Here is a 22,996-nt window from a genome sequence, read left to right on the forward strand (position 1 = left end):
AAAAGCGTACCCTGTGCTCTGACCCCATGCTTCTCTCTTTGTCTTTCTGTATTTCTGGAAGGTAAGTTGGGGTATGTAAAAAATGATAATACAAGAAATTGTATAAGGCAAATAACTTGAATTAAAAAAAAGGCTTACTTATCAGAGCTTACCATTACCTACAAAAAGAGTGTAGAGGTGCAAATAGAGAGTATGCAAAGGGGAAATGCCCCTCAAATCCTGGAACAACTGTAGATAATGTCACAATGGTAAAAAATTTGTTGAAAGTCTAATACTGGTTGCTGTTGAGTCCATACGTTCCTGCAGTCACACTGCAGTTTAAACTGACTTAATTCTGTTTGTTGGCTTATATCTGACTTCTTGTGTTTGACTGTTCAAATTCATTTTGTATGTGATTCAAATTCCAAATCGCTGTGTATCAATATATATCCTGAATCCACAAAATTAGCACAAAATAATTTAGCAGACAGAAGCAACTTAATAGACAACCAACAATAAAAGCAACATGCTGACTTGCTGACATGCTGAGTTCAAATCACTTACAGTACTGGACATCTGGAAATTCATCAGCAAATTCTGAGATGCCTTGCGTGGAAACAACATTGACAAATATGTACACAGAAACCTGAAGACAAATGAGAGATGAGGCAGAACTGAAGGGAAGAAGATGTGAAGGAGTTTAATGAAAAACAGTGGATTGACAATATCAAGATGCTGAAGGAAAGATTTGATTATAGTCTCATCTGACTGCAAGGGTCTCACTTGGATAAATACACTCTTTAGGTGCAACATTTCAGAAAATGCGTGGCAATTGAACTATATTGGCAGGCATTCTTTATTTCTCCCTTTCTCTTGCATTTCACACTTCTCTAAAAAGATCAAAGTTATATTATACAAGTGAAAAGAAAAGCTACCTTTGTGCAGCTATATATATACATATATCGATCACTGTGTGGGTAGCTCTCTATTTAACATACAAGCATTAAAGGTAGCCTACAGTGATGGTGACCATATAATCGTAATCTTATGCAACCCCATAAATCATAGAGATATAAATTGGAATCAAGGTCTCTGAAATAAACTTACTATCCTAATATAATTAAAAAATGCATTGAAACTTAAGTGTAATAATGATCTTTAAACATTTACCCACAATTCCCGTTCACTGTTTCCTTGTCAATATATACGATGGAGACCTTTGCTTGGGTGTCTGGAGCGAATGTGAAGAGTCAAAGCTCTCAAGTCAAATACAGTGATGAACAACAGAGGACAATGTTTTGTGGAGTTTTAATGCAAGGTTTACTCTATGCTCATCTGAGACCAGTTTAATACTTTGAATTAAATCAGCCTTTAACAATGCAGTCAAAGAGCCTAGAGTTGTATTCCTGTTTAAATGTTGATTGTTTAAGTTTACTCTGCCATATCTGTGTCTTCTATGCTACACCAGCTTGATTATTCCTATTGTTGTTATTGTTGGATTATTGTCAATGTTGTAGCCTATAATTTTTGTCTATGTCTGTACATACGGTTTTTGACTTCAATAAACATTTTGCTTTATAAAATGCATAGATAATGAGCGCCCAAAAACAAACCTTTCATACCCCCTCAATGAGGGCCCCAAACCTGTGGAGCGATCATCCTGCTAAAATATCAGCTGCTCCTTCAGTCTAAACTTTTAAATCCAGGATCAAAATTCACAACTTCAGTCTGTCATACCCCGATTAGAGCTGCTGATTAGTTTAAAATCAATAATAAAACAAACAAAATAGGCACCAAAAACAATATAAATGTGCAATTTTTTCAATGCTTCTGTTTGATCCATATATATATAGAAAGTGATTATAAAACAAAACGTGGCTGTTTTCTGCATGTTTCTCTCTATACCTGAGCAGTTTCAAAACTCCATCCTGCAAATTAAAAGATGCCTTCTGACAACGACACGAAGTACAAGCTTAAAAGACACTTAATTGTCACTGTACCAATGACTGACGCCTTAATTAACATTCCTGAAATTAACAAAATTTCACAAATTGACAATCAATACATACATAATACAATTATGTGATAATGAGGAAAATGAATGCTAATATCAGTTACCGACATGTTGCTTTGAAATGGAAATGACTTGTTTTGCTGCTAGGATGCTTGCCGTGCGATGAAGTGGTGCAGACTGCTTTTCTGAGACATTTAAAACTTTCAAAATGTTTCTCTTAATTTTTGAAGTCTGAGTGCAAGTTAGGCACTTGATATGGATATCACTGTTACTGTTTAGACTTACGTCTCATTAGACATATACAAACAAAAGACCTGTGTGTGTGTGTGTGTGTGTGTGTAGCAGTTCGTTCTGTTCACGCTCAACCACAGCCACTAAATGGCATATGCATGCACTTTACATTTTTTTCAGCTCTTGTACGCACCTCACTTCTCACTATGAAAGACCTGTTTGCAACAAACACCACCGGGCAACAACAATGTCAAGCTAATGACATAGATGAAGAGACACAATGTTGAAATGAAGCAAACACCATGGTTCAACAACGTGTAAGTGAACCACATCAGAAATGGAGGGCAAGGCTTGAAGTTTTTACTAAACTCATTGTCTATCTGGAGGTATTTTCTTGAGACAAAAATTAATAGGACTCATGTGCCAGCAATACAGTTAAGATATGGTATTGCCAGAGTCTTCTTTCAAAAGCCAGTGGGGCAGCAAGCACAGGTGGGTCCATGTCCTCTGCACTCGGTAATTCTTAAGAGTTAGCTGATGCCTCCTCAAGTTTATGATTATAGTAAAACTGCAAGGGAGTCTTTGAGTTGTTTTTTTGACCCGAAGACCACCACAGCTAGGTTTTTTATATTTCAGAAAAAAAAAACTCTTGTATGACAACGCCACCCTAACCAAAATGACACCAAAGGCAACTGTCTTGTTGCTTTGTCACCTCACCCCACACACCAGCCCTTGTAATAATCTTTGTGTTTAATGAAACACATCCATGCAAGTTCAGATTTCATTGTACAACATAATAGTACTGGAAAAGTACTGAAAACTCCAATGTTTAAAACAGTACGGTACCAGCATTTTGGGAATCTCAGCACTGGAAGTAAATATCAGGTTTACTTTCAAACCTTCAACTTCCTCCCCCGTCCCACTCATTCCCTCAACAAACTGTATGGTATACGTAGAAAAACGTCCATTCTGTAGACTTCATGGAACAAAACCACAGGCATGGATTGGATCTGGACTTCACAGGGACCCCACCCCAGGCCCCCGTATTGCTTCTAAGTGATTGGGACTTCCCCCTTGTTGCTTCGACAATTGGACACTTTATGCTTTCATCCTATCAAGAGGGAAACAGTACATAGCGTGTTGTGACTGCACAGCACACCAGGGAGGATGGAGTAAGGTGAGGGGTTTGGAGTCATTCATTATTTGCTTCTGAAGTGTTTTGGTACTAGAACTAAGATCAAAAGCTGATATCAATACTAAAGTCAAAATTTTAGTAACGATCCAACATTGCTGCATACATACGGCAAAAAACTTGACTTGAACATTTCAAAGGTGACTGCCATTCACTGAAATGTACTGTAGCTATATTTGAAGCAGGTTACCAGCGGTCATTTTGCTTAAATACAAGATGTATCCCTAACTCATTTAACCCTATCTCGTCTGAAGTGAGAATAATAAAAGCATGCAATTTGCTTAGAGAATGTTACATTTGCTGCATAAAACAGTAGGGGAAAGGTTGTGTGGTGAGATTTGAACCCATGCTTGAATCCCATCATATAACTCAAATGCTCTGTTTATCCAGTTGATCCATCTTGAGGGTTGTGTGTAGTGCGCACCAGGCCACTGCAGGACATTTCAAATCGAATCAAAATTTTATTTGTCACATACAGATATAAAAATAGTGAAAACTGTAGTGAAATGCTTAGTTACAGAATTCCAAAGAAAAGAAAAATATTATATGACAATAAAGAACCCATGCATAAAAACTTCTGGCTTCAAATAAGAGAGCTGCTGCTGTCACTCACAGGTATGTAGGTGGCAGTTAGATGGTCAGATTGTCTCAGTTTTATTGCAGGTTTTCATTTCGTACTTATAAAGTGCTCTTCAAGGAAATATGTTTATAAAGTTTGCACAGATTTACCATGGTTGAAATGCTGGCTTTTTTAAATGAGCATAACATTTGCAAATGTATTTAAACTATTTCAGGGTGGGAGGCTGGTGTGTATTCTAATATCCAATCCTGGACGGGGCTGCAGTTCATTGTAAAACCCATCCTCGCACACACCCAGGCAGTGCCAACGGAGAATCACTAATAAAACTATGGCATACATCCTTAGGGATTTGGGAGGAATCAATAATCCATATTCCTTATGTAGTTTGGTTTTCAGACTAAATACAAACAGGGATTTAAATTTCTTATAAAGTTTGAGTCAGCTGTGTGGTGACAACCACTCACTTCAACCGCAAGCCATCCTCTTCAGCTTCAGACATGACAATGAAACTAAGCTGAGTGGGTTGAGATGGTGGTATAGTTGGGAGGGATTATTCTTATGACCCCAAACTGTAATAAAAAACTCAGAGACAATATGACTTCACCTAGGGAGGGTATAATACAAACAGTGAGAGAATTGCTTGATTAAAGAGAGGATTATAATGAAACAAACCCAGATTTTTTGGTTGAAGGGCAAGTCACTATTACCTCAATCTGTGTGGCACTGCTTGTCTGTTGACAGGTCACACTGTAGTATTTCTTCACACTAATAATGGCCCTGTGGTCATCCCAGGGGAGTCAAAGTCGAAATGTATATGTCTAGACCTGGCTTAAGACATATATTTTGGCCAAATTTCAAGTCCTTATCATTACTAGTTAGAGGTTGGGATGAGTCCACTCCCTGGAAGTGCATTTATGTACATTTGTGGCATATTTTGGGACACTAAATTTTAATTCCAGGGCCACTTGAAGGCCTGTGCAGGCCAAAGCCAGCCATTGGAGTCCTGGGTCAAGCTACCTGGGGTAGGCCTTATTGGTGGATTCTTTGGAGGCCTACACCCTTTTAGCTAATGAAGTGCGTTGATTCATGTTCTGTTATCAGCTAAGATTGTCTTCTAATTAAGCACTTGAGCACTTCAACTGCCGCCATTGAGGCCCTCTTGGGCTGAAGTTGAAGAGGCCTGCACTACAGCAAGTCCTTCTTCTTTTTTGGATTATCTCATACTACAGACAACCAAGTTAAGCCACGCACACATATCTTTTTAATGCAGCTAATGGAAATACATATCACCTACAGAACACTGCAAAAATATCTGTACTTATAGAGCCATCTACAAATAATAGATGTCTCAGAACATACATTATCAAAGACAGAAACAGTACCAGATAGATAGATAGATAGATAGATAGATAGATAGATAGATAGATAGATAGATAGATAGATAGATAGATAGATAGATAGATAGATAGATAGATAGATAGATAGATAGATAGATAGATAGATAGATAGATAGATAGATAGATAGATAGAAAGTCCCTGGGTAACATAACATTTAAACAGTCACTGCTACTATTATAGTTTCCTCTCCATATCACAGCTGACAGCAAAACAAGTCCTCCTTCCTTATTGGATTACATAACAATACCAGCTACCAAGTGTGACATTTTATTTGATACTTTGTTGTGTAATCTCTTTACTTATTTTATTAATGAAATGCCTTTTTAAGTAATGTGGTCTTACTGCATTCATTCTGAGTTTGGGGATGACTCAGAAGCTGCCATTGTTGCTGACAGTAGAAACACTGACAATATAAAGTGCAAGAAATTACATAACAGAGCCATTATCCAATTCAGCTCATGCCAGAGGCTTTCCTAACAGCACTGGGCACAAATCAAGATAACATAATGGGCAGGCAAAGGCAAGTAAATCCAGCAGGGGGAGCTAGATCCCTTGTTGGAATAAGTTCTTTTGTAATTGCAGCATGTTACATGTTACCCGATACTATATAGATTTGACATTAAAAGGCGATACCCCTCCCTTAGTGATACTGTGGTAAGAAATCACATAGGAGAAATAACTTAGCTTTCTTTAATGACAGTTTACGTGGCATAACAGACGAGGAAGCCATGACAAGACTTTTGATCGAAGTGGGAGCTCGATGTATACAGTCTGCCATTTTCATCGCTGCACTGGAAGGATTTTCAGGATTGGATGATGTTATCTCCCATCCGTCGGTCGGCTTCAAAGGTGTGCCGGGCAATGTTCCAAGGTTTTAAACCCTTTCTCCATGTGCAGGCACCCACTTAGGTAAATCATGCCATTCCAAACAAGGAAAAGAGGATCCAATGTCATGCTGACTCTGACACACAGAAATAGTACAATGCCCATTTCGCAGTTGTCCCTTTCTTGTCTTCTAATGCTTGCCTAGCAGTTCTAAATGCTGAGACCCTGTACTAAATCTGGCTTTGTGTCAGCTGTACATGTGAGAAGAAAAGAAAAGCAGATTTACAATATTTGCACAGAGCAGAGTGACATATTAAACTATTATTCTGATTACAGCAAGAAAACCCATAGCATCTGAATAAACATCCATGCGGACTCCACTCTGACAATAAACAGACCTGGGATCCATGAAATTGCAGTGTTTAGCACTGTGCCTCTATGCCACCCATTGGGTAAAGAAATGATTGAGATAATGTACATTATGGTCAAAGTCTCTGGTCCTAAACCAGCAACTTATCACATATCAGACTGATGTAATAAGACCTCAAAAGCCAGCCACCATGGCAGAGCCTGAAATTCTTCCAACTAGGATCTCAGCATTTTCTGTCCTGATGCCACCCATTCTAAATGCCACTTCCAACTAACAACTATAAAAAATGTTTTCATATTAGTAAAATGTTTCTGAGTGGTACAAACAATGACTCTTCAAGTTGCAAATGTTAAAATTACAAATAATTCTTTCTGACCAATACAACATTAGCCCAGCTCACTTATTTCATGTCTCCCACTATGCCAGTCACTGCCAACCTCTGCCCTGAGGAGAATGTAAGAAGCACAAAAAATAGCAACTGTAGGTGTGTCAATGTGAACTTTGAAAGTCAGACACCCAAACTGGGCTTAAAGCAATGAGAAAGAACTGCTAGAGTTCAGATAGGATTTGCCCGCAGGCATTTGGTGATTTGGTCGTCGTATTGGTGAAAGAAGGCGAGAGAGATATCAAAACATACCTGTGGTGACATTTGAGCAAAGCTATTGGGTTGATTTTCAAACACTGTCAGCTCATAAAACTCCTGGATATCTGTTGAGGAAAAGAAAGAAAAATCCAAATTTAGGGGATTTTCCTGAACATCATTCCTTATTGTACAGCTGCCAGCTTTTCTTGACAAAATAACTGGACAGTATCCTATGGGTAGGAAAATAATAGGGGCAGAGAGGAAACAAATAACCAGGGGATGAAGGAAGGTCAAAAACACCAAGTAATAAAGCATTTAAACAGTAAAACAAGAAAAAGCACAAGTAAGGTCCTAGCATTAAAAAATTCCCAGAAGTTCCTTTTAGCTTCCACTATGTAAAAGAAAGGGCTTTTAGAAAGAAATCCCAAAACTAGGTCATCACACCATCATCCTAAATAGTGGTAATGTGATAACTTCACAAGCTCCATCCACATGACGTGTCACACACCCCTTGCCAAATGACTAGCAATGGACACAAGGACTTGTACCACAAAAAGGCAATACCTAAACAGAAAACTCGCATAAAATATAAGGGTGCTGATCATGATCATAAAATTATAAAAATAACTGACATCCAGAAATACATCATTTATGCTTGAAAATGTGGCAAAATCTGAATCTACACATCAGGAAGCTCTAAGTCATTACACCTACGAGTAACTTTATCAGTTGGATATCAATGGTAGCAATGGCAGGAGCAAATAAGGCCAGTGTATCTTAGTCAAGTCAGCCACAGTCTTTGGCTTTTTTGTAACGTGAGAGCTATTGCTAGAATTGAGAAGGAAGGGTACTAGAGAGAAGATGAGGAGAATAGACGACACCTCATGAGCCATATCCCCTTTAATTCTATGTCACACCCTTCCCAAGTCCTACTTTGGACCAACTGTCCATGGACCACCTGCGTACATCAATCATCACATCTTGCCTCTGACAACACCACCATTAAGAGTTGCTTAGCAGCTCCATTTTCCTGACCATCAACCTGGGCCTTTTCAGCCTATTTATCTGGTGCATTTAATTAAGATGGATATTTCACATATACTATATATATATATATATATATATATATATATATATATATATATATATATATATATATATATATTGTATTGCTGCAGTGCGCTGGCGCCCTGCCCAGGGATTTGTTCCTGCCTTGTGCCCTGTGTTGGCTGGGATTAGCTCCAGCAGACCCCCATGACCCTGTATTCGGATTCAGCGGGTTGGAAAATGGATGGATGGATGGATATATTGTATTGTGAAAGCAGGACATACTGTAGAGGACTGTCACCTAAGTGCAGTTTTTCAAAGAAAGCCTATTCAGCAGGTACATGTTGCCATTTTCCTGATCAATGGTGTCATTTTTCTCACAATTCCAGTCTACCAAATGGTACAGGACCATCGGCATTAGCATGGCAAAATTCAGGGGCAGTTTCTTACCCCTTGGTCCAGTGATATTTTCATAACGAAAACGAGAACTAGAACTAAAAATATTGTTTTTCGTTTTACAAGATAGAGAACTGAAATTACGGCAAACAGAGAAACTAAAACTAAATAGAAATAAAAATAAGTGATATGTGAACGAATTAAAACAAGTTAAAACTGAGTAAAAATGAAAAAAAGCAATAGCATTTTCGTTCAGTCTGGTTCAGTCATGCAGAGGGGTTGTTTGTAGGTCGCCCTGAGCCTTCATTTACATTGCGCTGTTCACTATGCGGTAATCTTGTAACTTGGGTTTACTATAGTCACGTGGCGCAACTTCCATAAAGGACTGTTGTTTGTTTGTTGAGCACATTTGGCTCATTGGGTTGGAGCAGTAAGCACGTGTGGTTGACGATGGCGAGTTTTGCACAGATATTTGCGGGTAGAAATCGAGGAAGTAACACGTGGAAATACTTTAATTACAGCGCAGATGATAATTAAAACAACTATAGCGTGCGAGAAGAAGAAAACAGTCTCGGAGTTTCAGTGCAGGACCAGCTGGATCAGTACTTAGTGGAAGTCCAGCTCTTCTCTGGCACCAGGACTGCAATTCAGGGCAACAGAGTGAAGCTACAGACCGCAATACCTCTGATGTAAAAAAAACCTAATAATTATAACATAAAATAAACGTGTTCACTGGTCTGTGCTATACATTTGTTTTCTGTATGATTCCAATACTTTTGATCGTTTTTATAGTCAAAATCGCTGAATTGGCGCATTTCCTGTTCAAATACAGGGGAGAAACGTGAGATGCGGCACCTTCGAGCCTCACCTCAAGTCGGACTGTACTCTCTCTCACACACTGGGTTGATGCATGCAATTGGCGCGTGCCTGTTGCTGTCTCTCTGTATGTCGCCAATATAATGTTTGCAGAAACGTTTATTATACACCCTTACATTCCACAGTCTGGCTAATATCTTTAATGAATGTGTGTGACATATGTAGTCTTGCTTGATCGGCCATAAAACTGCAGTGAAAGGCACGAGGCGAGGCAGACGGTAGGGTGCCGCATTGTAAGTGGCGCATGTGATCCCAACAGGTTCTTGCTGCTGCTGTTCTTCTACGCAGAGGCTCTGGGCACCAATAAGTTAGCGATATCAGAAAGTCAAGTGCACTGCAGCGGTCCGTTTATTTTTATTTTGTATTCCAACTGACTGCCAAAATGGAAGATTAAAACTTTTAAAACTAAAGGAAAACAAGAAGGACTTTTATAAGAAAATGACGGAGATTTTCATGGAGAAGGATAGGCTCATGGAATCCATTTACACATAAAGGTAAGACTATTTTTGACTTTAAAATATTCTTTAGTTTTTCTTGTTATCCTTTGTTGAACATTCAGTGTTAAAATTGATTAAAGCATCAGAATTTAAAGCTTTTAAAAACAACTAAATATTTCAATTAAGGTCAAAATTGAAATCCGTGTTTTTTGTTCACCACTCTGTACCTTCACTTGTATTGAATGAGTATTAATTGAGGAATTGCAACGGCAAATTTAGAACACATGGAGGGTGCGGAACGAATGCGCTCTCTCCGCTCTCTCTATAAATGTAACGCTCTTTCTTAAACAATATGTACCTCACCTACCTGTGTGTAAAGAATGCTGATGAGATATGAAACATAAAACAGTAGTCAGTGTGCATGCTTCCAGCTGAATAGTGAATAAGCTACTCTTTTGGGTTCATATATTTGTAAATCTGACTCTGAAGGAGTCACCAGCCATGAACCTCACCACACGTCACTGTTTCAGTACTGGCAGCAGAAATCGTCAACATACAACGCCGAGGACTTTGTCTGTGTACCTGCATTACAGGCGCTCATCAAGCAAATATTTTCACTGTGTGGCTATCTGTGCAACGAACGTCATTGCAACATGAACAAATCTCTCAAAATACGTGCTTGTTTAAAGCTTAACAGTAACGTGCTTACACAGACTGGTTTCTTGGGTTGAAAATTTTTAACTTGCTGACTACACTCATTAGGCCACTTAATCTCATTGATCATTAATAGTCAAGTTGTGTTTAACGTCATTATGAACTGTGAGTGTATTTTGTTGACTGAAGCATAACTTACATTGAAATATGTGTAGGCCAGCATTTGTGGTCTTGCAACAGAAAAAAAAACCAAAATTGTACTAATATTATGTAAAAGACCAGAACTAAATAAAATAAAAACTACAATTTTAAACACAGAACTAAATAAAAATCATTTTTTTTGACTCCACTGAAAACTAGAACAAAATGAAAATAAAAATTAATCCCTAGTGTGTGCTTGGTGTGTGGGTGTGTTTGTGTGTGTCCTGCGGTGGGTTGGCACCCTGCCCAGGATTGGTTCCTGCCTTGTGCCCTGTGTTGGCTGGGATTGGCTCCAGCAGACCCCCGTGACCCTGTGTTTGGATTCAGCGGGTTGGAAAATGGATGGATGGATGGAAAATAAAAACTAAAACTATAATTAATATCAGAACTGAAATATCACTGCCTTGGTCCTAGGTGTTAGGTTCTCCTGGCTCCATTTTTTCAACCCTTGTTGTTTTTCCCTCTTCCTGCTTCTACCGATGAGCTCTTTTGTCAAAAAAAATCTGGAAGTGATGAATTGAAGAGTAAACCAACTTCCTGACAGCCAGCAGTGGATCATGTTTATTCCTCTACTGTCCTTCAACTCATAAAAATCAATTTTAGCGTTGCAAGATGTATTGTTGAAAAGCACCCCACAATGAAAATATCAAAACCGTACAAAGGCTAAGCCTTTTACAATGAGGAATACCTTCCTTATTATGAAGATAAATATGTTAACATTCTTATATCAGCATGCTAACAGTTTCATCTAACCTGTCTTTAATATATATTAAATATAAATATATAAATATCCATCCATCCATTTTCCAACCCGCTGAATCCGAACACAGGGTCACGGGGGTCTGCTGGAGTCAATCCCAGCCAACACAGGGCACAAGGCAGGAAACAATCCTGGGCAGGGTGCCAACCCACCGCAGGACACACACAAACACACCCACACACCAAGCACACACTAGGGCCAATTTAGAATCACCAATCCACCTAACCTGCATGTCTTTGGACTGATATATAAATATATTAAATATATTTAACTATCAGGCAGACTTCAGTATGTTGAGATATAAAATTAACAAGATAAATTTGTGGTCATCTTGTAATTTGACCATGTTTGATCTATGACTTTTCTAGCAATCATTTATCTTTCTTTAGATTGTTTCAAAAAGTTTTTAGAATTTGTTACATATGTAATTCAGTATCCGATTTAATGAATGAGCCTTTGGCGAGATATCTGATTGCTCCTTCACACTGCCATTCTTTTTGTCTCTATCTTCATTCTTCCCGATTCAGCAAGAATAATCCACAACTCCTGCATGGGGTTATTTATCCCCCCACGGAAAGTTTCTACCTATCTTCTTGAATATTCTCTAGTTTTACAAGATATAAAGCATCTCCCTCCTCTTTTCCCTTCCATTGGGTTAATGTCACCCAAGTATTTAACTCCACCAATCTGAAGAGCAGGCTGTCAGCCACAATATGATGCTGTTTGAAAATGAATCCAGAATACACTGGGAATGCAAGGATGGATAAGTGCTTTTTAAAATATTCACACTGATGAAGAAGTTCTTAGTAATTTAAAATTGATTGAACAACGGGGTAGCTGGGAGTGGTCCGCCCCGGGCGGCACATTTTTGGGAGCGGCATTATTGCCCAAAAGTCTCAGTACAATTTGTGTGTAAGCAACAGGGTTCGGAAAAATATCACCCATGAATGAAAAAAGTAAAATTCTCTGATTTTAATCCACAAATGCTTCAAATATAATTTTCAGACTGTCCTTCTGTGACGGCATCAGACACAGCAGTTGAAATTTATGAGGCAATGACAAAATTAAATATAAACATTACACCGATAATAATTTCTAGGAAGATAAACAACTAATTTACAATTTATAATTTCGTTTCGTTATCAATCTGAATGCATTCTTGCACTGCGCAGAAAACATCCCCACCTATCACTTGTACACTACACTGGTTCTGGTTTTTGCAGTGTAATTATATTAAACTAATAATCAGAACACGGCTTATCAGCACGTCTATACTATATTCTTGTCTAGTTGATGCTAATAAATAATTACATGTGAAAAAGTATTGCTTTTTCTCTATATATGAATAAAACTATGTAAAATCTATCTTAATTTTTCTCTATACGTTATTTTAATTTTCTCCTTAAATAGGTTAATATATTCAGATATGTTGGAGGGCGGCAAATTGAAGCACCGCCCTGCCCTGAGCGGCACGAACTCGAGCTACGCCACTGCGATTGAATACTGTGTCAGCCTGGATTTCCAGCACTGGACATTCAGAATTAATGCGTGCCTATGCGATTTCTACACAGGCATTTTCTGTGAGGACATGGTGCTCAGTCATTCTTAAACTACTAATAACTTCTTAATCCGTGCAGACACTATGAAGAATTCTTCTCTGTCTGTGCATTTCCAAATTATCGCCAGTTCATCTGAAAACAGCATCATGTATTAAATGAACTCTTTCTATTACTAACCATTCCAGCTCCTAACCGCATCCACATCTTTGCCAGTTGGAAGGTAAATAGTACTAAAGAGGCTTGGCAGCCCACCGCCTGCAATCAGGGAAAAGTAATTGACAGCGAAGGATAAACCAATACGAACAGGTTCAGCCAGGCGGATTGACAAGTGACAAACCCTCGTAAAAAAGACATTCTGAAACAAGAAGCGCTTGCATTAAAAGAGCCATTTGGAAATGTGCCTTTTGGAAAAGTCTCATTGTGAAATAAAATCAAAGAAGGCTATTTGGAAATAAAACCTGTAATCATTAAATGTAAGGTAACTACAATTTTGAGACAAAATAAAATGATGATATTGTATTTCATAATAAGTTTATTTTAACCAGAATTTTCATAATGATTAAATGACTTATTTAATTATGCATTTTTCACAAGTTAATGACTCATTTATATATATCACTGTACATTTTCATATGATTATTTTTTTAATTTCCACCTGATTTATTTAATTTTTACGCAAATGATGTTCCATAACAAGTGCAATTCAATACAATATTCTATGATAATTTTATTATTAGACCATTGAACATTTCCCTTAAACCACACTGGCCTTTCTTCGCCCTTGCCTCTGCCAAGCTCATCTGGCCTGCACAGAGGAGGTCCCACCCAGCACGTGAGTGTTAACCTGTGAGGTACTTCTGAGGCTGGCCATGGAACTTTAAAACTCTGACCTGGCTGACCAGATGTCTTTGTATGTCTGCTGACCCATTCATTATTAAAGGGTTAAGCAACCCTGCTGGGCCTGATTAATAGACAGGCAGAAATATCACATTGTCACCAACTATTGACTTGTAGGACAACATCTTCTTGTCATGCATCCTTTCACTCTCCCTCTTTTCATTTACTTGATAAACCTGGAGGGACAGGTTAATATTGGCCACCTGTTCAGGATGTATTCAAATTAGTATAATTTAGTCCTTTACACTTTTCAAAATTTCATGTAGTTTAAATTTTTTATTTTCTTGATTATTCTTGTCCATCACTGCAAGAAGAACTGCACAATCCCCTCAGTGTCAATTAACAAAATATTTACTTGCACTTTTTAGAGGAGATGATAGAAAAAAATGAATGTTGCTGCTGGGTTTGATTTCTAGACCATCCACTTTCTTTTTGAATTTTCCACATTCTTCACATTTCCAGATTGGTTTCGCCCTGGTGATCTTTGAGCCTTCTGCTTCTCTAAATTAGAGAGCCTGTGAGTGTCACTGTGACCTGTGCAAAACTAGCATCCCAACCAGGGTTGGCTTCCACCTTGCAGTGGATATTGCTGGGAGGGATTCAAACTCTCTTCAAACTATTTAAATAAATGAGCTCAGACGGTGGATGGATGGTTAGAGTTCACACAAAAAGACACAAAATAACATCTTACATAGTGGCTAAAATGGTGTGAGGCCTTCAAAAACAGGCTGGGAAGCAGGCCTGAATCCCACCAGCCAGTTCAGAAGAGACACACCAGATGATAGCCTAGCTTCTACTAGAGTGGCTTACTGTGATCTACACTAGACCAAAATGCACTTTGAAAACAAAGTTAAACAAATATACTAAGAAATATCCCCAAAAAACACTCAAAATGTGCCAGAAGAGAGGGCAAATCCATTAACCCCTGGTTTGTACAGAGCTAGGCAATTAAAGTAACTTTATAAAAGATGAATTTATAGGCGGGACAGAAAAAATATAACAAAATACTTCAAAAAGCATAAAATAGGCAAAAACGGCTTTCAGGCAATCCAAATGAAATGAGTTCCAATGAGACATTCACAAAACGATCCCAGTAACAGAAACAAAAATAGTCAGGAGCCAGAGATCAAAATCATAGAAAAATACACTAAACAGAAATCCCATTACGATCTACTATAGCACATTTAAGATGAACGGCCCTGCTCTTCACTTCCCAGCCTGTCTGTAGAGCTGGGGGCGGCCCTTAATAGTGATAGACAGGTAGCCCCGCCTCTTGGGGATGCACTCACAAAATATGAGGAACATAACAGAACCACAAAACACACGTAGATACTATTTTAATAACTAAATAGAATAAAATTAACAGATAATACATAATCAGATGAATAATGATTAGAACAATATTATAAAAAATAATGGAAAACAATGAATAATAATAAAACATGAACACAGAAGACAAAAAAGAGACAATGATAAAGATAAGCCAGGGAGGAACTCTGAGCTCGGCCTTAACAACTGCAAATGCAGAAGTACATGTAAAGAAATGGATTAACTGTAGGTAGTTTACCTTACAGCTCATTTACTTCAGAAAATAAACAAACAAATGAATTTTATAAAACAAAAAAAAATTGCCATCACAAAGTATTTAACAAGTACAGGTAGGGCTAAACAGTTATGAAGGGAAAGTTAATTGTTAAATGTAGAAATTGAACGTCTTTTCTTGTGAATCAGAGTCCAGGCTCTTAGCCCTGTGCTGCACTGGCTTAAGGCTGATAAGTCTGTCCTGAAAGCTGGGATCTGACATACCACTAATACAGGGAGATGGAGAAGCAGAGCCTCAAGACATCAGCAGAAAAATTATAATTGAGAGTTATTATTAAATTTAATCACATGTAGCCCCCTAGTGGCTATTGTGATAAAGAGCATTCCAGCCACAGAAAAAAATTAAATGTACTGATTTGTAAGTGCTTGTGATAAAAGCATCAGCTTGATCATTTTTAAAAAATAAATCCCACTTTTACTTGCATTTCTGTCATGTTTCTGATAAAGCCAAATGTCCCCTGGGGACAAATAAAGTTCTTTCTTTCTTTCTTTCTTTCTTTCTTTCTTTCTTTCTTTCTTTCTTTCTTTCTTTCTTTCTTTCTTTCTTTCTTTCTTTCTTTCTTTCTTTCTTTCTTTCTTTCTTTCTTTCTATCATTGTTTCTGTCTTTGATAATGTATGTTCTGAGACATCTATTATTTGTAGATGCTCTATAAACACAGATATTTTTGCAGTGTTCTGTAGGTGATATGTATTTCCATTAGCTGCTTTAAAAAGATATGTGTGCGTGGATTAACTTGGTTGTCTGTAGTATGAGGTAATCAAAAAAAAGAAGGACTTGTTGTAGTGCAGGCCTCTTCAATTTCAGCCCAAGAGGGCCTTAATGGTTGCAGATTGTTCTTTCAACTCAAGTGCGTAATTAGAAGCCAATCTTAGCTGATAACAGAACATGAATCAATGCACTTCATTAGCTAAAAGGGTGTAGGCCTCCAAAGAATTCACCAACAAGGCCTATCCCAGGTAGCTTGACCCAGGACTCCAATGGCTGGCTTTGTCCTGCACAGGCCTTCAAGGGGCCCTGGATTTAAAATTTAGTGTCCCAAAATATGCCAAAAATGTACATAAATGCACTTCCAGGGAGTGGACTCATCCCAACCTCTAACTGGTAATTGATAAGGACTTGAAATTTGGCCAAAAGGTATGTCTTAAGCCAGGACTAGACATATACATTTCGACTTTGACTCCCCTGGGATGACCACAGGGTCATTATTAGTGTGAAGAAATACTAAAAAGACAAGACAAGCAGTGCCACACAGATTGAGGTAATAGTGACTTGCCCTTCAACCAAAAAATCTGGGTTTGTTTTATTATAATCTTCTCTTTAATCAAGCAATTCTCTCACTGTCTGTATTATACCCTCCCCAGGTGAGGTCATATTTTCTCCGAGTTATTTATTACAGTTTGGGGTCATAAGAATAATCCCTCCCAACTATACCACCATCTCAACCCACCCAGCTTAGTTTCATTGTCATGTCTGAAGCTGTAGAGGGTGGCTTGGGGTTGAAGTGACCAGTTGTCACCATACATATACATTTCTTTCTTTCTTTCTTTCTTTCTTTCTTTCTTTCTTTCTTTCTTTCTTTCTTTCTTTCTTTCTTTCTTTCTTTCTTTCTTTCTTTCTTTCTTTCTTTCTTCTAGAATACTGTACATATTTATGAATATATAACAAAAATGATCCATATTATCTCATTGTCCCTGTGCTGTTGCATCTCTCTGTATGTGTCTGCTTTGTTTTGCATTTTTGTACTGTCAACTGGCTGAGGTACTGGGACAGCTTAGCTATTAGCAAAACAAATGGGCTTGATGGACTCAATGGTCTCCTCTCGTTTGTTAAATTTACGTTTCTTATAATGTCAACTGCTGTCAGTAGCACTACATATTGAAAAAATAATCCATGACATATATTTAAAGGATATGACATGCCAATTTATACATATGGTAAAGAAATACAGACATCTATCATTACTATTATTACTTGATTGCTCAGTACATCATGACTTTAGTTGTCTTTTTAGTGGTTGGCCACTAATCACGGACGCAGATGATTCCTACATTCTATCAGTAAAGCAGCTCCTTATGACTACAAGCATGAAAGACAAGCAAAACAAACTTCCCACATGTCTACTGTCCAGTGTACGATCGAGCAGCAGAATATTTTTGAGGCCTGGGGGTTCTTACTTGATTAAAAATAAATTAAGCCATTAAAATGAACGAATTTAAGAAAGTTGGGAACACTTTTTTGATTGTTGTGTGCAGCTATAAGTGAGATCATTATATCCAGATATGAAGGCTCTTACAACTTCCGCATCTAAAACAGTTTTGGATAAAACTGAAAATGACAGCTACTATCATTAGCCAGAAATGCCACAGAGCAGCCAGTGAACAACGTGAGGACTCATGTGATGGAAGGACAAGAAAGCAGCAACAGCCAACCAGCTGCTGATGTAAAGGAGCTCTAGACGAGTCCTATGGCATCACTAGTCAAAGGGACAAACACAAGCAGACGTCTGATACGCCTAGCAGCGCTGAAATAAATGTACTATAAGACTTTCGGTCCAACTTTATCCAGTTTAGACTCCCCAAGAGATGGAGAGTACCACGGAAGGATTAAGCACAAGGCATTTAAACAGCTCTGGAAAGGATGCCAGTGTATCAGAAGGCCACTCACGAACCCACACAGGGTGAATCTGGGATGGCCATTTAATACAATAACATGTCCGTCTTTGGGGATGTGGCTGATACCTACCAATTCATCTAATGTTGCTTCTAGTTCACTTGGGTTAATTCAAAGCTTTGCAAAATTAACCTTTTAGCCAACATTTCAATATAGAGGTAATCAAATTACAGTAAGCAATGCTTCACATTAGGTGATAAAACATTACAAATATACATCAAAATAATTTTTCTTAATCAAGTGTTTAAAAAAATCAGGAGTGGTCTCCGCTAGACTTTCTCGTATACTCAGATATGGGGATGGATATTTTGAGGAGTAAACCGCAAGACAATGATTATATTTTTATATTATGTACATTAAAGAACCATCAACAACAAATCAAATCAAATTAATAATATATTGAACAATTATTATAAAAGTAAAGTTGAATAAATCGGATTCTGCATCTGCATGAATAAAAGGTAAAGTACCACTTCCGGTTAGCAGAAATAGTACAAAAGTTGATAGAAATCTACATTTTGTACCTAGTACTTATATGCAAAATTTGGTTGACCTAAGTGAAAGCATACTCAAGCTATTCTGTTTACCTACATACAAACACACAGACAGACATAATTCCACTAATGTATTTTCGGACTCAGGGAGGTCTAAAAAGTCGAGATTCATCAAAATCTCGAAATAGAATATTTGAACGATTCCAATACTTTCCCCATACTTTGTATATGAGAAAGTCAGGGAGGTCTAAAACGTCGACATTCATCAAAATCTCAACATCAAACTTTTGGACGATTACAATACTTTCCCTATACTTTGTATACGAGAAAGTAAAAAAGAGAGTCTTTTGTGCACGCAAACTTATGAAACTTACTCAAAGGGAAGTTTTTCAGAGAACATATCATTCATCATTCTTCAGAAAAGGTAAAAAAAAAAAAAAAAAAAAACTTCTGTTGAAACAATAAATGAAAAACAGGCTACAACATAAAAAAATATTAGGGCTCACAACAAGATATCTAGTAAAGAAATACATTTAACAATTCTTTTCACCTATTTTATGAATCCAGACAATGCAGTTGGCTGCACCAGACACAATGGCTTCCTTTACAGTTTGCATTAACGTGTGTGTGTGTTTTATTTCCTCCCTGAATTACGTCTCCAATTTCCATAAATGTGCTCAGATACAGAATTGATGTTACATTCCTCTTGCAAAATTCAAATCGGCTTCCGCTGACGTGGTGGTTGTATGCAGATTGAAAACACATTTGAGTGTCCACTGTGTTAAAAGTGGTCGCTGGCCATTTCTGACCACCTCTGGGTGAGGTCTGTGTGATCAAATCACAATCTGAATACACCCAATGGTATTCCATGAAGTGTATTCAGAGTGTATCCCTCGCTTAACTCAACGAGCTGGGCTTATATCAATCTGTTTCAGTTCTACCAGAGAGGATTCGGACAGGTTATGCTTGGTAGTGATTAGCGATTTACAAATGATTTCTTCATTTGGAATGACTCATAAGAATCAGTTTACAATAACATACTGATTCAGTTTGATTCAGTGGAGCATAACAGAAATGATGCAGCACATGTGTGATGTTGTCCACACATGTTTCAGGTCCACAACTTTCGTTTCACAGGTAGATGTGCAAGTACTGACCATCTGATTCAGGATTATCCCTTACACCCCTTATTATTCTTTCAAGTTTGGACTAAATCATTACTAGTGAGCAAGATCTCTGTCAGTGGCGATTCTCTCATTCATCATACAAGTACAATACGATGTACAATGAGTATTATTCGTTTTCTTGTATGTAACTTCTACTGTCTTCTTAATATGTTTTTGTTGAATTGTAAAGTGTCCTTGAGTGTATGAAAGGCACTACATAAATAAAACTTATTATTATTATTATTAATACAGTAAAGACATGTTTATATTAGAATGTACTGTTAGTTCTGTACAATTTGTTATTGGACTCATTTAAAACAGAATATATAAAACTAATGTGTGTATGTTCCTTTGTACATTTGACAAATTAGTTGCACAAAATGAATCCTTATAAGATTATTATTCTAATTTCTAGCAATTATTGACTATCAATTTACTTTTCATGCAAACTTTTTTTATGGCACATTAATTGCACCTGGTCTGTCACCGATTCTTTGAGTTCAAACTAAATCATTACCCGAGAACAAGTTGCATGTTTCTCATTTATGTGGTTCGTGAACGGATTCTTTACCTGAGAATGAGTTACATGATTCTTATTCATTTAATTAATGAATAAGAATCATTACCTGAGAACGAGATGCACAAATCTTCTTCATTTGATTCATGAACTGAATTATTACTTGAGAATGAGGCATTTGATTCTCATTCACTTGATCCATTACATCACAGTTTACAATACAATAGAGTTTATTTTTGTATAGCCCCAAATCACACAGGAAGTGCCACAATGGGCTTTAACAGGCCCTTCCTCTTGACAGCCCCCCAGCCTTGACTCTCTAAGAAGACAAGGAAAAACTCCCAAAAAAAATCTAGTAGGGAAAAAATGGAAGAAACCTTGGGAAAGGCAGTTCAAAGAGAGACCCCTTTCCAGGTAGGTTGGGCGTGCAGTGGGTGTCAAAAGAAGGGGGTCAATACAATACAATACACAGAGCAGAACAAATCCTCAATAAAAAGTGAAAAATTTTTTAGAAGTACGGAGCAGAATTTAACAGTAGATGATATCACATAATAAGATTTGGATAATTTTAGACTCCTGGAGACCTGATCCATCAAGCTGCCTCCCCCATTTGGCCATTCCACGGCTGAAACAGTGTTGGGCCAGACAATCCGATGAAAGGACCCCTCTTTCTCATGATTCCTGCGATCCTCCATCAGGGATGACATCATATTTTAATTAAGCGCTTTAGCTGTGTTGCTATGGTTTGTGCTTTCAAAGGATATATAAAAATGTATAAAAATATATGTAATTTATTATATATAATTTATTGTTCTTTTTTATATATTGTTGTGATGCAATTCATTCAGCAGGGACATCTAAAAGTCTAAAATTAATTGATTAGTGCGAAAGAATCAAATTAGTAAAGTGAACAGCACCTCATAAATGAGGAAACTAAGAGTCAGCTCTTATCCTGTTCCATACCAGGCTAAAGATGAAGCTTACTGTCAGCGTGGTGTTGCTGCTCGAGATTTCACAATATTCATAATCATCCCCAAAACTCAACCTTGGAGACAAATTTGAGGATTTCTTTTTAGGTCTGCATTTTTATTTAAAGTAATCGTATATATTCAATACAAAAGGGTAAACATTATAAGATAAACTCTGCATTGAAATAGAAAGAATTAATAATATGTGACATTTAAATGATGTCACTTATCTCCATCATAGTTTTTTGTCAGTAAGAAGACTTTTTTAGAACATCTAATATTGCTGCATCCTGAGATACACTCTTGTTTAAATTAAACTGATAGGTTCATTACAAGATGGTAAAACATTGAAATTTATTGCCTTCCTTGAAAACACCAACAATTAATGATGTACCACAATCAAAATATTACACCATTCACCCTCACTGCACCTTTTTGCCAATGACAGGTAAAAGGTGTATTCTATGAAATTAATTGGGCAGCAAGTCTCAAACCCAAAGTAGTATAGAGATGTACAGAGTAATGTAATGTACAAGTACAAATGGCACACATCAAATCCATTTAAGCTCAGGCAGGATGTGCTCCACTCTCCAAAAATCTGATTGAAGGTGAGTGCACATAAAACGTGGAGCTTTTAAACCATCAGCACTGACAAGCAGCATCAGCCAGCAGATGCATCACCACCACTATGAGCTGCCTTTCCATCAGTGAGCAGCTTCAGTGCCAACTGCAGGGGAACGGGTAAAAATGGCAAGCCTGCCAAAGTCATATTTGAATTCCAACTAGTGTGGCAACAGCAAACGGTCCTTCTAAGAAGACAAAACTACCTAAAAGAGCCATGAAAAGAGCAAGAATCCATTGGGTCAGTGCTGGTAAGCACCTGTGTGGTCCTGTAATATTTTCAGGAGATTCTACACCATAAATCAGTAATTAACTGCATTCAACTGCTTTGTCTTTCTTCTAATAGTCCATTTTGTTAATTTTGCAATAGTGAGGTGTTAAAAATGCAAAATGTTTTTTAATTGAGTATCTGCCAGTAAAATAGAAACATTCATTATAATAATTGGCAAGTATTGTACTTAGGATTTTCATACACGTTTCTGGTTAATTTCAATGCATTAAAAATGTGGTTATCTTTTAACTACCCCATTGAATGGCCTATGGTGTGTCCATTCCTTGAAAATCCGATGGATGAGAGAACTCAGATTGTTAGTAGAAATTATCATTAAAGGACAGCACAGACCCCTTGACATTTCCTGGTGACTATACAGTAGATTTGCAAAACAGCACTTTATATGCAATTAGTTAAAAGTCATACATTGCCAAGGCAACTCACTGCAGCAAATGCTTAACCACTGCCACAGCGGTGATAATTCAGCTTGCAGTTCTCTGGGTCTTGTGTACTGTGTGGGCAATGCAAAGAATCTTCTGAAAGGCATCAGTGTATCAGGAGGTTCTCGGCGTGTCCTTTGAGCTGAAGTGGTTTTCTGTACATCACACAAGCAAGGAGGCTTTTTGTTTAGTACGTGAATCTATGCAAAATGTAGCAATTGAAAATTTTATTAGTAACACTTGTGG

The 22,996-nt window shown here is 37.6% G+C and overlaps 1 protein-coding gene across 2 annotated transcripts in view; it reads right to left on the reverse strand.

Annotated features, from left to right (window-relative positions):
* LOC114648936 (disks large homolog 4) overlaps positions 1 to 22,996 on the reverse strand; it is a 745,247-nt gene that overhangs the window by 666,247 nt on the left and 56,004 nt on the right. For both annotated transcript variants that reach the window (XM_051925299.1, XM_051925298.1), the window contains exon 3: positions 7,227 to 7,297. In XM_051925299.1, coding sequence (XP_051781259.1) covers positions 7,227 to 7,297 — 71 coding nt within the window. The remainder of the gene's footprint in view (positions 1 to 7,226; positions 7,298 to 22,996) is intronic.

Source organism: Erpetoichthys calabaricus, chromosome 3, assembly GCF_900747795.2.
Source record: "Erpetoichthys calabaricus chromosome 3, fErpCal1.3, whole genome shotgun sequence".
NCBI lineage: Eukaryota > Metazoa > Chordata > Cladistia > Polypteriformes > Polypteridae > Erpetoichthys > Erpetoichthys calabaricus.